Source organism: Bufo gargarizans, chromosome 6 (assembly GCF_014858855.1).
Source record: "Bufo gargarizans isolate SCDJY-AF-19 chromosome 6, ASM1485885v1, whole genome shotgun sequence".
In the NCBI taxonomy this organism is placed as follows: Eukaryota; Metazoa; Chordata; class Amphibia; order Anura; family Bufonidae; genus Bufo; species Bufo gargarizans.
This window is the reverse complement of record NC_058085.1, coordinates 6,758,804-6,772,408: the sequence shown is the minus strand read 5'-3', so window position 1 is coordinate 6,772,408 and position 13,605 is coordinate 6,758,804. Positions and strand designations below refer to the sequence as shown.

Here is a 13,605-nt window from a genome sequence, read left to right as displayed (position 1 = left end):
CTTTGTAAGAAAAAAAAAAATAAAATCATAATTTTCTGCTAACTTGTGACAAAAAATAAAAAGTTCTATGAACTCACTATGCCCATCAGCGAATACCTTAGGGTGTCTACTTTCCAAAATGGGGTCATTTGTGGGGTTTTTCTACTGTCTGGGCATTGTAGAACCTCAGGAAACATGACAGGTGCTCAGAAATTGAGAGCTGCTTCAAAAAGTGGAAATTCACATTTTTGTACCATAGTTTGTAAACGCTATAACTTTTACCCAAACCATTCTTTTTTACCCAAACATTTTTTTTTATCAGAGACATGTAGAACAATAAATTTTGAGAAAAATTTATATATAGATTACAAAATTACAACTGAAAGTGAAAAATGTCATTTTTTTGCAAAAATTTTGTTAAATTTCGATTAATAACAAAAAAAGTAAAAATGTCAGCAGCAATTAAATACCACCAAATGAAAGCTTTATTAGTGAGAAGAAAAGGAGGTAAAATTAATTTGGGTGGTAAGTTGCATAAACGAGCAATAAACGGTGAAATTAGTGTAGTGCAGAAGTGTAAAAAGTGGCCTGGTCATTAAGGGGGTTTTAGCTAGGGGAGTTGAAGTGGTTAATTGCTCTCCTAATGACGTCCCTTACTGATCATGCCAATATTAGCTTCCGTCTTATTCAAAAACCAATGTAGAGCCTGCTTCGCTGCCTTGTGTAGGGCAGCGTAGCGGTAGACCTCCTTACCTCTCCTCCCCCTATATCTGCCCCTTGGCTTCCACCCCTTTGTAGTAATGTGCTATTGTAGTCCCGTACTGGGCATTTCTATTTCGCACATGTGCTAGAACCTGAAACTCTCTCACATTGATATCTCCTTGCTGCGCATGTCCGCCTATTCAATTTCATACCGGCGCCTGCGCTAGAACTTAGTATCATTCTTCACTTGTATCCGTTTACTGCGCATGTCTGTCTATCTCATATACTGGGGTTAGAGATGAAACTGTTACATTTTATTACCACTTGTTTTTTTATAGTCTTAACTATGTATTCGTCATTTGATAACTGCCTCATTGATACTTAAAGGCATTTTATTTACGTTATATATAAGATTACTAATTTTACTCTGCTTTGCTACGTTACTCTTAGTGATAATAACCTCTAATGAGGTATTACAGGAAGGCTAGGGTGGGGAGGAAAAGAAAAGGAGGACAATGGAGGGATTTGGAAGATAGGAGAATATAATTTTTTTCTCCAATTTTTTCCACTCCGGCCAAGAGTGACCCTATTATTTACTGTCCGTTAGACACTAGCCATTAGAGTTTCATCTTCCATTGTTTAGAGGAGGAGATACTTCCTCAGTTTTACTCCAATTATACAGGTCCTTCTCAAAAAATTAGCATATTGTGATAAAGTTCATTATTTTCTGTAATGTACTGATAAACATTAGACTTTCATATATTTTAGATTCATTACACACAACTGAAGTAGTTCAAGCCTTTTATTGTTTTAATATTGATGATTTTGGCATACAGCTCATGAAAACCCAAATTTCCTATCTAAAAAAATTAGCATATTTCATCCGACCAATAAAAGAAAAGTGTTTTTAATACAAAAAAAGTCAACCTTCAAATAATTATGTTCAGTTCTGCACTCAATACTTGGTCGGGAATCCTTTTGCAGAAATGACTGCTTCAATGCGGCGTGGCATGGAGGCAATCAGCCTGTGGCACTGCTGAGGTGTTATGGAGGCCCAGGAGGCTTCGATAGCGGCCTTAAGCTCATCCAGAGTGTTGGGTCTTGCGTCTCTCAACTTTCTCTTCCCAATATCCCACAGATTCTCTATGGGGTTCAGGTCAGGAGAGTTGGCAGGCCAATTGAGCACAGTAATACCATGGTCAGTAAACCATTTACCAGTGGTGTTGGCACTGTGAGCAGGTGCCAGGTCGTGCTGAAAAATGAAATCTTCATCTCCATAAAGCTTTTCAGCAGATGGAAGCATGAAGTGCTCCAAAATCTCCTGATAGCTAGCTGCATTGACCCTGCCCTTGATAAAACACAGTGGACCAACACCAGCAGCTGACATGGCACCCCAGACCATCACTGACTGTGGGTACTTGACACTGGCTTCAGGCATTTTGGCATTTCCCTCTCCCCAGTCTTCCTCCAGACTCTGGCACCTTGATTTCCGAATGACATGCAACAGTCCAGTGCTGCTTCTCTGTAGCCCAGGTCAGGCGCTTCTGCCGCTGTTTCTGGTTCAAAAGTGGCTTGACCTGGGGAATGCGGCACCTGTAGCCCATTTCCTGCACACGCCTGTACACGGTGGCTCTGGATGTTTCTACTCCAGACTCAGTCCACTGCTTCCGCAGGTCCCCCAAGGTCTGGAATCGGTCCTTCTCCACAATCTCCCTCAGGGTCCGGTCACCTCTTCTCGTTGTGCAGCGTTTTCTGCCACACTTTTTCCTTCCCACAGACTTCCCACTGAGGTGCCTTGATACAGCACTCTGGGAACAGCCTATTCGTTCAGAAATTTCTTTCTGTGTCTTACCCTCTTGCTTGAGGGTGTCAATGATGGCCTTCTGGACAGCAGTAAGGTCGGCAGTCTTACCCATGATTGCGGTTTTGAGTAATGAACCAGGCTGGGAGTTTTTAAAAGCCTCAGGAATCTTTTGCAGGTGTTTAGAGTTAATTAGTTGATTCAGATGATTAGGTTAATAGCTCGTTTAGAGAACCTTTTCATGATATGCAAATTTTTTTAGATAGGAATTTTGGGTTTTCATGAGCTGTATGCCAAAATCATCAATATTAAAACAATAAAAGGCTTGAACTACTTCAGTTGGTGTGTAATGAATCTAAAATATATGAAAGTCTAATGTTTATCAGCACATTACAGAAAATAATGAACTTTATCACAATATGCTAATTTTTTTAGAAGGACCTGTACTTCTTTTCACCTTACTTTACTTTTTGCATCTATAGTGGATTACTGCTTTCCTATTATGAGGTATCATGCTTTCTGATTTCTTTTATGTTCTCACCTCTAGTGATTTTCACACTATTTATTTCTTAAGTGGGACCAATGATGTCTCTTCTCTAGTATTTTGATGGAAACTATCCTTTGGGACATCTTTTACCAATTTCAACATCTACCTTTTAGTACAAACCGGATTCCAAAAAAGTTGTGACACTATACAAATCGTGAATAAATACTGAATGCAATGATGTGGAGGTGCCAACTTCTAATATTTTATTCAGAATAGAACATAAATCACAGAACAAAAGTTTAAACTGAGAAAATGTACCATTTTAAGGGAAAAATATGTTGAATCAGAATTTCATGGTGTCAACAAATCCCCAAAAAGTTAGGACAAGGCCATTTTCACCGCTGTGTGGCATCTCCCCTTCTTCTTACAACACTCAACAGACGTCTGGGGACCGAGGAGACCAGTTTCTCAGGTTTAGAAATAGGAATGCTCTCCCATTCTTGTCTAATACAGGCCTCTAACTGTTCCATCGTCTTGGGCCTTCTTTGTTGCACCTTCCTCTTTATGATGCGCCAAATGTTCTCTATAGGTGAAAGATCTGGACTGCAGACTGGCCATTTCAGTACCCGGATCCTTCTCCTATGCAGCCATGATGTTGTGATTGATGCAGAATGTGGTCTGGCATTATCTTGTTGAAAAATGCAGGGTCTTCCCTGAAAGAGATGACGTCTGGATGGGAGCAGATGTTGTTCTAGAACCTGAATATATTTTTCTGCATTGATGGTGCCTTTCCAGACATGCAAGCTGCCCATGCCACACGCACTCATGCCACCCCATACCATCAGAGATGCAGGCTTCTGAACTGAGCGTTGATAACAACTTGGGTTGTCCTTGTCCTCTTTGGTCCGGATGACATGGCGTCCCAGATTTCCAAAAAGAACTTTGAATCGTGACTCGTCTGACCACAGAACAGTCTTCCATTTTGCCACACTCCATTGTAAATGATCCCTGGCCCAGTGAAAACGCCTGCGCTTGTGGATCCTGCTTAGAAATGGCTTCTTCTTTGCACTGTAGAGTTTCAGCTGGCAACGGCGGATGGCACGGTGGATTGTGTTCACTGACAATGGTTTCTGGAAGTATTCCTGAGCCCATTCTGTGATTTCCTTTACAGTAGCATTCCTGTTTGTGGTGCAGTGTCGTTTAAGGGCCCGGAGATCACGGGCATCCAGTATGGTTTTACGGCCTTGACCCTTACGCACAGAGATTGTTCCAGATTCTCTGAATCTTCGGATGATGTTCTGCACAGTTGATGATGATAGATGCAAAGTCTTTGCAATGTTTCGCTGGGTAACACCTTTCTGATATTGCTCCACTATCTTTCTGCGCAACATTGTGGGAATTGGTGATCCTCTACCCATCTTGGCTTCTGAGAGACACTGCCACTCTGAGAAGCTCTTTTTATACCCAATCATGTTGCCAATTGACCTAATTAGTGTTAATTGGTCTTCCAGCTCTTCGTTATGCTCAAATTTACTTTTTCCAGCCTCTTATTGCTACTTGTCCCAACTTTTTTGGGATTTGTTGACACAGTGAAAATTTGAATCAATGTATTTTTCCTTTAAAATGATACATTTACTCGGATTACACGTTTGATCCGTCATCTACGTTCTATTACAAATAAAATATTGACATTTGCCACCTCCACATCATTGCATTCAGTTTTTATTCACAATTTGTTTAGTGTCTTAACTTTTTTGGAATCCGGTTTGTATTTCCTGTGTACTTTTGCTGTAATTCACATTTTCTTTATCTTTATATATTTTTTACATTTTGTTTCAGAGCTCTCAAATGTCTCTTTCTTCAATCTTATACAATATCATAGTGAAACACAACACTATAGTATAATCATATCATAATTGGCAAAGGTGTCTTCGTCTCTTTCTTGTGTGCAAATTTTCTTCCTCTCTATTTCTATATCCATATTTTATACTCATAGCTTTGGGGCAGTGTCACAGGAAGGACAAGCATGTAAACCCTTCATTTAATCTAAATGGTGATAGACTATTCAGACGATATATCCATTTTGTCTCTTCTTGTTGCAGTCCTTTATCCACATTGCCTGTTCTTGGGACTAGTTTTATTTTGCTAATTCCCCAGAATCTAAAACCTGAAACGTTTCCTTGATAATGTGATCTTATATGTCTCGCTCGAGCAGTATCTTCTGTAGGGTTGATACTTATTAGGTGTTTTGAAATCCGCCTCCTTAGTTCCTGTATGGTCGCATTTGATAATGTACACAACTCCTGTTGACTTACAATTGATTTAATCTCTTATTTGATATGAGTATATAAGATAAACAGACATGCGCAGTAAACGGATACGTGAAGAATGATACTAAGTTCTAGCGCAGGCGCCGGTATGAAATTGAATAGGCGGACATGCGCAGCAAGGAGATATCGATGAGAGAGAGAGTTTTAAGTTCTAGCGCATGCGCGAAATAGTAATACCCAGTACGGGACTACAATAGCACATTACTACAAAGGGGTGGAAGCCAAGGCAGGGATATAGGGGGAGGAGAGGTAAGGAGGTCTACCGCTATGCTGCCCTACACAAGGCAGCGAAGCAGGCTCTACATTGGTTTTTGAATAAGATGGAAGCTATTATTGGCATGATCTGGTAGTTAGATCTGATGTATGCGCGCAATACATCAGTGCATATAACTAAGAGAGATTAAGTCACTGCTGGGACTACAAGCATTAGACGATAGATTCCTAACATATACGCCGATAATACTGTGACCTATACTGCAGCATTTTTAAAACACTACTCTCATATCTCATGTGAGATTCAAACAAATGTGATGAATTAAAAGTTAAGGGGGTTGTCCAAGTTATATTTATTGATGACCTATCCTCAGCCAATCACTTCATACCATAACCTGTCTCCCCATTGGTCATGATTGTAAGACCGCCTTCTAGCCAATCACCTGTCTCCCCATTGGTCATGATTGTAAGACTGCCTTCCAGCCAATCACCTGTCTCCCCATTGGTCATGATTGTAAGACCGCAATGTACAAATCATGGGTCAAAAAGACCCATGAGGCCTTAGAATTAAAGGGAAAAAAGGGTTTTGTAGGCTCAAATATAACCTTCAAAATCATAAAAAAGTTAAAAAAAACTTATATAATAAATATTAAAAAAATTTAAAATATAAAAGTTTAAATTACCCCCCTTTCTGTAAAAAAATTATAATCTAAATTAAAAAAAATACATACATCATGGGCATCACTGTGCCTGAAAAAGCCTGTACTATTAAAATATAAAAATATTTTTCCAATATGGCAAATGGCATAATAGAAAAAATGGCCAATTTGCCAGTTTTTCATCGCTTCTCTTGCCCAAGAAATGTAATAAAATGTGATAAAAAAGTCACACACACTCCAAAATGGCATCAATCAAAACTACAGATTGACCCGCAAATAATGAGCTCAGTAGATATAATTATAAAAGAAGTTATTGGGGTCAGAATATAGTGATGTTAAATTTTTTTTTTTTTTTCAAAGTTTACATTTATTTTTACACTATTTAAGACATAAAAAACCTATACATATGGGGTATCATTGTAATGGTACTTACCCAGAAAATTAAGGGCACAGGTCAGTTTTGCCACGAAGGGAACGCCATGGGAACAAAACCTGTAAAACTGTGGATGGATTGCCCATTTCCTGCTTCCCACTACATTGTATGCCCTATTAAATGGTGGCAACTTGCCCTGCAAAAAATAAGCCCTCATACAGCTATGCGAACGGAAAAATAAAAAAGTTATAGCTCAAGGAAGAAAAATGAAAACAAAAAAAACTCCTAATGGTTAAAGAGTATCCGAATCTGAAGTCTGGCTCTTATCAGCAAAACAGCAGCTGACCCACTGGGGTCAGGGACTTTGGCGCAAGCATCAGAAGCTCGAGGTACATAAAATGCACCAAAACCACAGGAACAGTCTGAACAGTCGCTTATGGTATTTATGTGGTATATTTATTTGGCAGAACTCGGTATAGGAAACTTAGCCGGATAACTAGGATGCAGGGAAACAGAACCACAGTTGCAGAAACACTAAGAGGGCTTGCGTCCGGGCGGGGTCATGGTGGATCCAGGAACAAGAACCAAGGCTGCAGCACACACAGGGCAAACAGACAAGGACAAACACCCATAAGACCCCATGCTGGCACAGACAATACAGAATGGAGTGCACACATAAGAGGTTATAGGTAGAGGAGAGGAACAGCCTTCTTACCAAACCATCTATCTAGCCAGGCTTGGGAGCTGGTCAATGCAGATGGCTTAGAAGCTTATCCCTGTAGTGGAGTGAGGCACAATACACAGCCTAGGCATGTACTGGCTGAGAGAAGTCATGTAACCCAGCAACACCATCCATTCTGAAACTATGAGTCCTGGGGACCGGAGGGGAGCCATAAGCAGGAGAGGAGGACGCCTTCACTGATGCTCTGTCCCATTTGCCATGCAGAATTGGAGAGGCGATAAGATGGCAGGGAGCGTGGCACTGCTAAACAGGCATCCGACAGGCACCCTGAGGCCTGCTGTCTAGAGGATGGCACTAAATCACTGCGGTGCTATCTGCACCTCATCAGCCATGTCACATAGTGAAATCTGCCTTCTGTGACCATGACCCATACACAGTGCAAAACAGAGGCGGCTGTGGCGCATACGCAGAGGGTCACTCTGGGGGCATCTAGGCTGGCAAGCTTTGGCCAGGCACTTAGTGGGTCTCCGTGAGAGGCAGTTATGGGGGAAACTTAGGCAACCACTCTCGAGGCACTTGAAGCTTATGCAGCATGCCAGAGCTCCCTAAGGATGATGCAGACGTGGGCGTACTAGTGATAAGGTGCCGAGGATAGTAGTACTCACGGTTTTGCTGTCCCTTGGGGACGGAAATGCAGTGGATGGGAAGACAACACAAAACCCTCCGGGGCAGTCTCGCTGCAGGGAACACCACCCAGATGGAGGTTGTGGTGCCCTTGATGGTGGTGATGTTTAGGGTGCTTGTGGTGGCTGGGGCCTGGTGTTCATGACGCCAGCACTGTTAGGTGCAAATGTTGAGAGTAGTGGTAGTAAGAATCAGGAGTCGGTAGTTGTAAACCAGTTAAATATTTACTGACAATCAATAGTCTCTGGACAGTTGGTACAGTTCATCAATGGGAAGCTTTTTGTAAGCATAAAAAGGTCAATGGTAATCCTATTGTCAGGTAATGGCAGTTGTCAATGGAGGGGTTCTTCTAATGTTGATACTTTACAGGCAAGGATCCAGGCGGTAAACCCAAAATTCACTCTTTACAGCACTCTGGCACTAAAGATGTAGTTACTATGTATATATGTAGTTACTATGAGTTATCCTTTAAGGGCGATCTCCCTTGTGGCAGGCAAACCCTTCTGCTTCATTCTTTGGCAGGATACTCTTATAAATAGTTTTTTTCCACTATGACCTGGAAGGTTTGTGTAGTGGATAAGGACAATTGGGCCTTAATCATCCAGTTGTGTCAGGCACTCGGAAAGCTACTCCTGGTCACTTGTGCTGATGAGGTCCATAAGCTTAAGTTTAGCTGTTACCCCCACTAGTCTCTCTGCATCTCTGTGTATAGACTCACTGTCTGGTGCTGGTCTTCTGTAGATATCTTTTCTAGGCTTGATCAGGGCCCAGAGGAAAGGAACAAGGTTACATGGTGACTTTAGCCTGTTTCTCTCCTCCATCCTTGCTTCTCCTTACTCTGACTACAATATAATCTGCTTTACTCTGCTCTAAGCTAGATTCCCCCCCCCCCCCACTATATATACTATGTGGTGCCAGTGAAGCGGTCTGAGGAGGAAGAGACCGCAAGGCAGATGAAGCAGATACCGGCTTTATTAAAGAACAAACTGTAACTGCCGGAAATTCGGATTACCAGTATAGTACCAGCGCACCAGAGGCACAATGGACAAATGACAGAAATGGTATAAACAGGTTTACATAAATCGGCAAAAATGGTAATAGGACTTGGCATAAAAACAGAATGCGCTAAACAGCAAACACATGGCGTACAAGCTACTCTCCACCAATAGTTTCCTATGTACCCCTGCTACCCAGGGGACGCTTCTACAGCGCACTGACTAAATCTCCCTACTCTATGACCTATCGCAGATTAGCACCGGTGCCCCTCACAGTTCTGCAGACAGCTGCTTTCCTTGGTCCGGTACGTGACGGAAGGTGCAGTCTGGCTCCAGGTCCGGTCGCTAGCTTGTCCCAGTGTGGTCTTTCTTTCTCTCTGGTTGGATTTGCAGAAGGTGCAGGCATCCACCTAGTTCAGCTCTGACAGGAGGAATCCGTCTTGTCACTGGTCTCTGAATGGCACGATCTCACTCCTCTGGAACACACTTTGCAGCTGTTCAACAGCTGACAGGAAGAAATCACTTTTTATAGTCCCTTTCTGTTATATCTCCCAGCAGGCAGACTCTCTCTCTCCAGACAGACGCGGCACCCCCCCCCAGCCCCCCCCCCCCCCCCCAGCTCAGCCCGGGAGAAACTTTATTGTCTTACTTCAGCTTGTCCTTTCCCTTATTTCAAGACACAGCGGCCTCTTGTGGCTGGAGGAGGATATCACAGCCTGTGTGCAGCATTATCACTAGAAATGTCAGTGCAATGTAAGGCTGACTCTTACACCAGCACCACCTAGGGGCGAATGGATGTAATGACATTGCCAGCCAGAAAATAGGAAATACCATACAATGCAATTACAGATGTTTGAAGTGTCCCATTTACACACATATGTGGGACGCTGCACTTACATTATTAAACGGGCCAATCATAGACAACCGCTCTGAGGTGATTGCCCCAGGTCCCTTCACTGGCACCCCCGGAGGGAATGTCCTATTTCTTACTAACCCTGGCAGGACACATTGTACTTACCTATATAATACAGACATGATGCTGGATGCAGCCATGACTACCAGAATCAGAACCTCCCTATTTTACACTGCAGCACCCGCAGAACAGAAATCATGCTTAGATACCAAGTGACATCTATTCTCATAACTTACCAGCTTTATTTATAGGACCCCTTTAAGTGTCCTGCTCAGGATGGAGGGAGATAATTGATATCTGGCTCTCTACCATCTTACAACAAAGCTATCTGAATGTTGCAAGGGGCCAGTGGGATTGTGCTGTTATGGCTGGGTGGAGGAGCTGCTGTGACTGGTGAAGGAGTGCTCTGCCCAGTGATTGGACTGAGCTGTGGGCAGAGCTATACATAGAAATGAAGGAGGAAGGGGGGGTGATGCCAGGCTGAGGGGAGAGATATTATCTGCAGATACAGAGTCCACACCCGAAGACTGCAGGCGTCACCACGAGGGCGGCCAGCGGCAGCAGCCTCCTCCATTGTCCACTTTACCTGCCTCTTCTCACAGATGCCCGACTCAAGGAACCGTCTCCAGGTCTGTAGCTTCTGTTATCCGACTCACTGCTTCAGTTCCTCAACATTTTCAAGACCTCTGCTTGCTGTCACTGCAACCATTCTAGTTCATATTCAGAGGCTAAAAACCTGTTCTGATTAAATACCTTCCACGGCCGAGTCTATAAATGTATCCGGTCCATACAGTCCTCTGAGGACTCCAAACTGACACCTGTTACCTGCACTGAAACATTGTAACAAACTATCAGGACAGGAGAGAGATGTGTGCTGACAAACCGAACATTATCTACAGTGACACAACTATGTAGATCAAGACTGGTTTTAAGCCTCTGGAAGTAAACAAAAAAAAATCCATTCGTTGAAAGATAGCAGAGATCTTGAAATTGTGAGAACTAGAAACATAAAGTAGATTAGAAAGCTGGAGAACTTTTAACAACACAATGATTATGTTTCATTATGTGATTATATCAGTGATGTCATCAGCAGGGGGCGGGGCTGTGACTACCTCTCAGACAGGATATACAGGCAGGTTGTCAGCAGTAATAGATGTTCCTGTAGTATAAGGTGTGTGATCTCATGTCTGATCACATGTCATTATATCAGTGATGTCATCAGCAGGGGGCGGGGCTGTGACCACCTCTCAGACAGGATATACAGGCAGGTTGTCAGCAGTAATAGATGTTCCTGTAGTATAAGGTGTGTGGATCCCATGTCTGACCACATGTCATTATATCAGTGATGTCATGAGCAGGGGGCGGGGCTGTGACTACCTCTCAGACAGGATATACAGGCAGGTTGTCAGCAGTAATAGATGTTCCTGTAGTATAAGGTGTGTGGGTCCCATGTCTGATCACATGTCATTATATCAGTGATGTCATCAGCAGGGGGCGGGGCTGTGACTACCTCTCAGACAGGATATACAGGCATGTTGTCAGCTGTAATAGATGTTCCTGTAGTATAAGGTGTGTGGATCTCATGTCTGATCACATGTCATTATATCAGTGATGTCATCAGCAGGAGGCGGGGCTGTGACAACCTCTCAGACATTACATACAGGCAGGTTGTCAGCTGTAATAGATGTTCCTGTAGTATAAGGTGTGTGGATCTCATGTCTGATCACATGTCATTATATCAGTGATGTCATCAGCAGGAGGCGGGGCTGTGACAACCTCTCAGACATGATATACAGGCAGGTTGTCAGCTGTAATAGATGTTCCTGTAGTATAAGGTGTGTGGATCTCACGTCTGATCACATGTCATTATATCAGTGATGTCATCAGCAGGAGGCGGGGCTGTGACAACCTCTCAGACATTACATACAGGCAGGTTGTCAGCAGTAATAGATGAATAGATGTTCCTGTAGTATAAGGAGTGTGGATCTCATGTCTGATCACATGTCATTATATCAGTGATGTCATCAGCAGGAGGCGGGGCTGTGACTACCTCTCAGACAGGATATACAGGCAGGTTGTCAGCAGTAATAGATGTTCCTGTAGTATAAGGAGTGTGGATCTCATGTCTGATCACATGTCATTATATCAGTGATGTCATCAGCAGGGGGCGGGGCTGTGACTACCTCTCAGACAGGATATACAGGCAGGTTGTCAGCAGTAATAGATGTTCCTGTAGTATAAGGAGTGTGGATCTCATGTCTGATCACATGTCATTATATCAGTGATGTCATCAGCAGGGGGCGGGGCTGTGACTACCTCTCAGACAGGATATACAGGCAGGTTGTCAGCAGTAATAGATGTTCCTGTAGTATAAGGAGTGTGGATCTCATGTCTGATCACATGTCATTATATCAGTGATGTCATCAGCAGGGGGCGGGGCTGTGACTACCTCTCAGACAGGATATACAGGCAGGTTGTCAGCAGTAATAGATGTTCCTGTAGTATAAGGTGTGTGGATCTCATGCCTGATCACATGTCATTATATCAGTGATGTCATCAGCAGGGGGCGGAGCTGTGACAACCTCTCAGACATGATATACAGGCAGGTTGTCAGCAGTAATAGATGTTTCTGTAGTATAAGGTGTGTGGATCTCATGTCTGATCACATGTCATTATATCAGTGATGTCATCAGCAGGGGGCGGAGCTGTGACAACCTCTCAGACATGATATACAGGCAGGTTGTAAGTATGGAATTATCTTTCAACACGCTATTTTTTAGATGAGCGGGGAGAAGCGGAGAGACGTCAGCCTCTGGTCACAGACGTTTGCTCTTCTTCGGAAGAATCTTCTGCTGATCTGGAGGCGAAAGGAGGACACTGTATTGGTAAGTTGTCAACTACAATGTTGTCACTGACTCCTACATAGCCTGGGCAGATGAGAACGGGGCCATCTAATACCAAACATTTTCCACTGTCAGAAATGTTCTTGTGAAATGACACCCATTATTCTTCTTACCTATGGGGTTTGGTATCCATGGACTGGTGGTGGGGCAGGGGGTCTATGAGCTGTCACTATAGTTATCCAGGGTCTTCCAAAGTCTTTGTACCAGACCAGTGTCCTTCTGATCAGACTGTTAAGACCTCTTTGTGTTTTGGACTTTTCTCAGGAGTGGATCCAGCACGTGGCATTGGTGCTGCTGGTGTTTGCTTTGACTTCCAGATACCGTAGCCTAAGCAAAAATGAGCTCATGCCGGCGGAGGATCTTGGGCAATTGGACCAATTTGACCAAAAAGATTTCATAGTCGGTTATGTCTCATCTACACCAGTGGTCCGGGAAATTATGCAGAAAGTTAACGAGAGCCTCAGAATTCGAGGTAAAGTGATAACTGTAGATGAAGATCTACAGGAGAATGTATTTTATCTGCTAAACCTAGAGAAACCTCCACATGGGCGCACAGCTCAGCACATGTCATCAGAGTCTAGAATAGGAAAAAGTCATACCTCAACTGGTGTAGTGGAGGAGAGAGGCATGGCTGACTCTAGAATAGGCGAAAGCCATTTGTGGGGCATTTAAAACAAGAGAAAGCCTAGCCTGATCTTGATCGTGACACCTATAGAATGGACAGAGGCAGATATCATCACCTACATAAAACAGGAGACAGAACATTGACTGATATGGAAACCTCTAGAACAGTGTCTCCTTCTAGTAAGAGAATGAAATATATTATCTACTCTAGAATGAGGCACAATCTGATATGGATAGCTTTAGAACAGGGCAGAGTGTGA

At 43.1% G+C, this 13,605-nt stretch overlaps 2 protein-coding genes across 2 annotated transcripts in view; one reads left to right on the top strand and one right to left on the bottom strand.

The window, feature by feature from the left end:
• Positions 1-8,716, bottom strand: part of LOC122939905 (ABC-type organic anion transporter ABCA8-like) — a 322,317-nt gene extending 313,601 nt beyond the window's left edge. The window contains 1 exon segment of the mRNA XM_044296113.1: positions 7,892-8,716. The gene's annotated coding sequence lies outside the window, so the exon portion shown is untranslated.
• A 1,602-nt stretch (positions 8,717-10,318) lies between these two features.
• Positions 10,319-13,605, top strand: part of LOC122939906 (ABC-type organic anion transporter ABCA8-like) — a 61,280-nt gene continuing 57,993 nt past the window's right edge. The window contains exons 1-3 of the mRNA XM_044296114.1: positions 10,319-10,447; positions 12,599-12,703; positions 12,986-13,193. Of these exons, the coding sequence (XP_044152049.1) occupies positions 10,421-10,447; positions 12,599-12,703; positions 12,986-13,193 (340 nt within the window). The 5' untranslated portion in view covers positions 10,319-10,420. The remainder of the gene's footprint in view (positions 10,448-12,598; positions 12,704-12,985; positions 13,194-13,605) is intronic.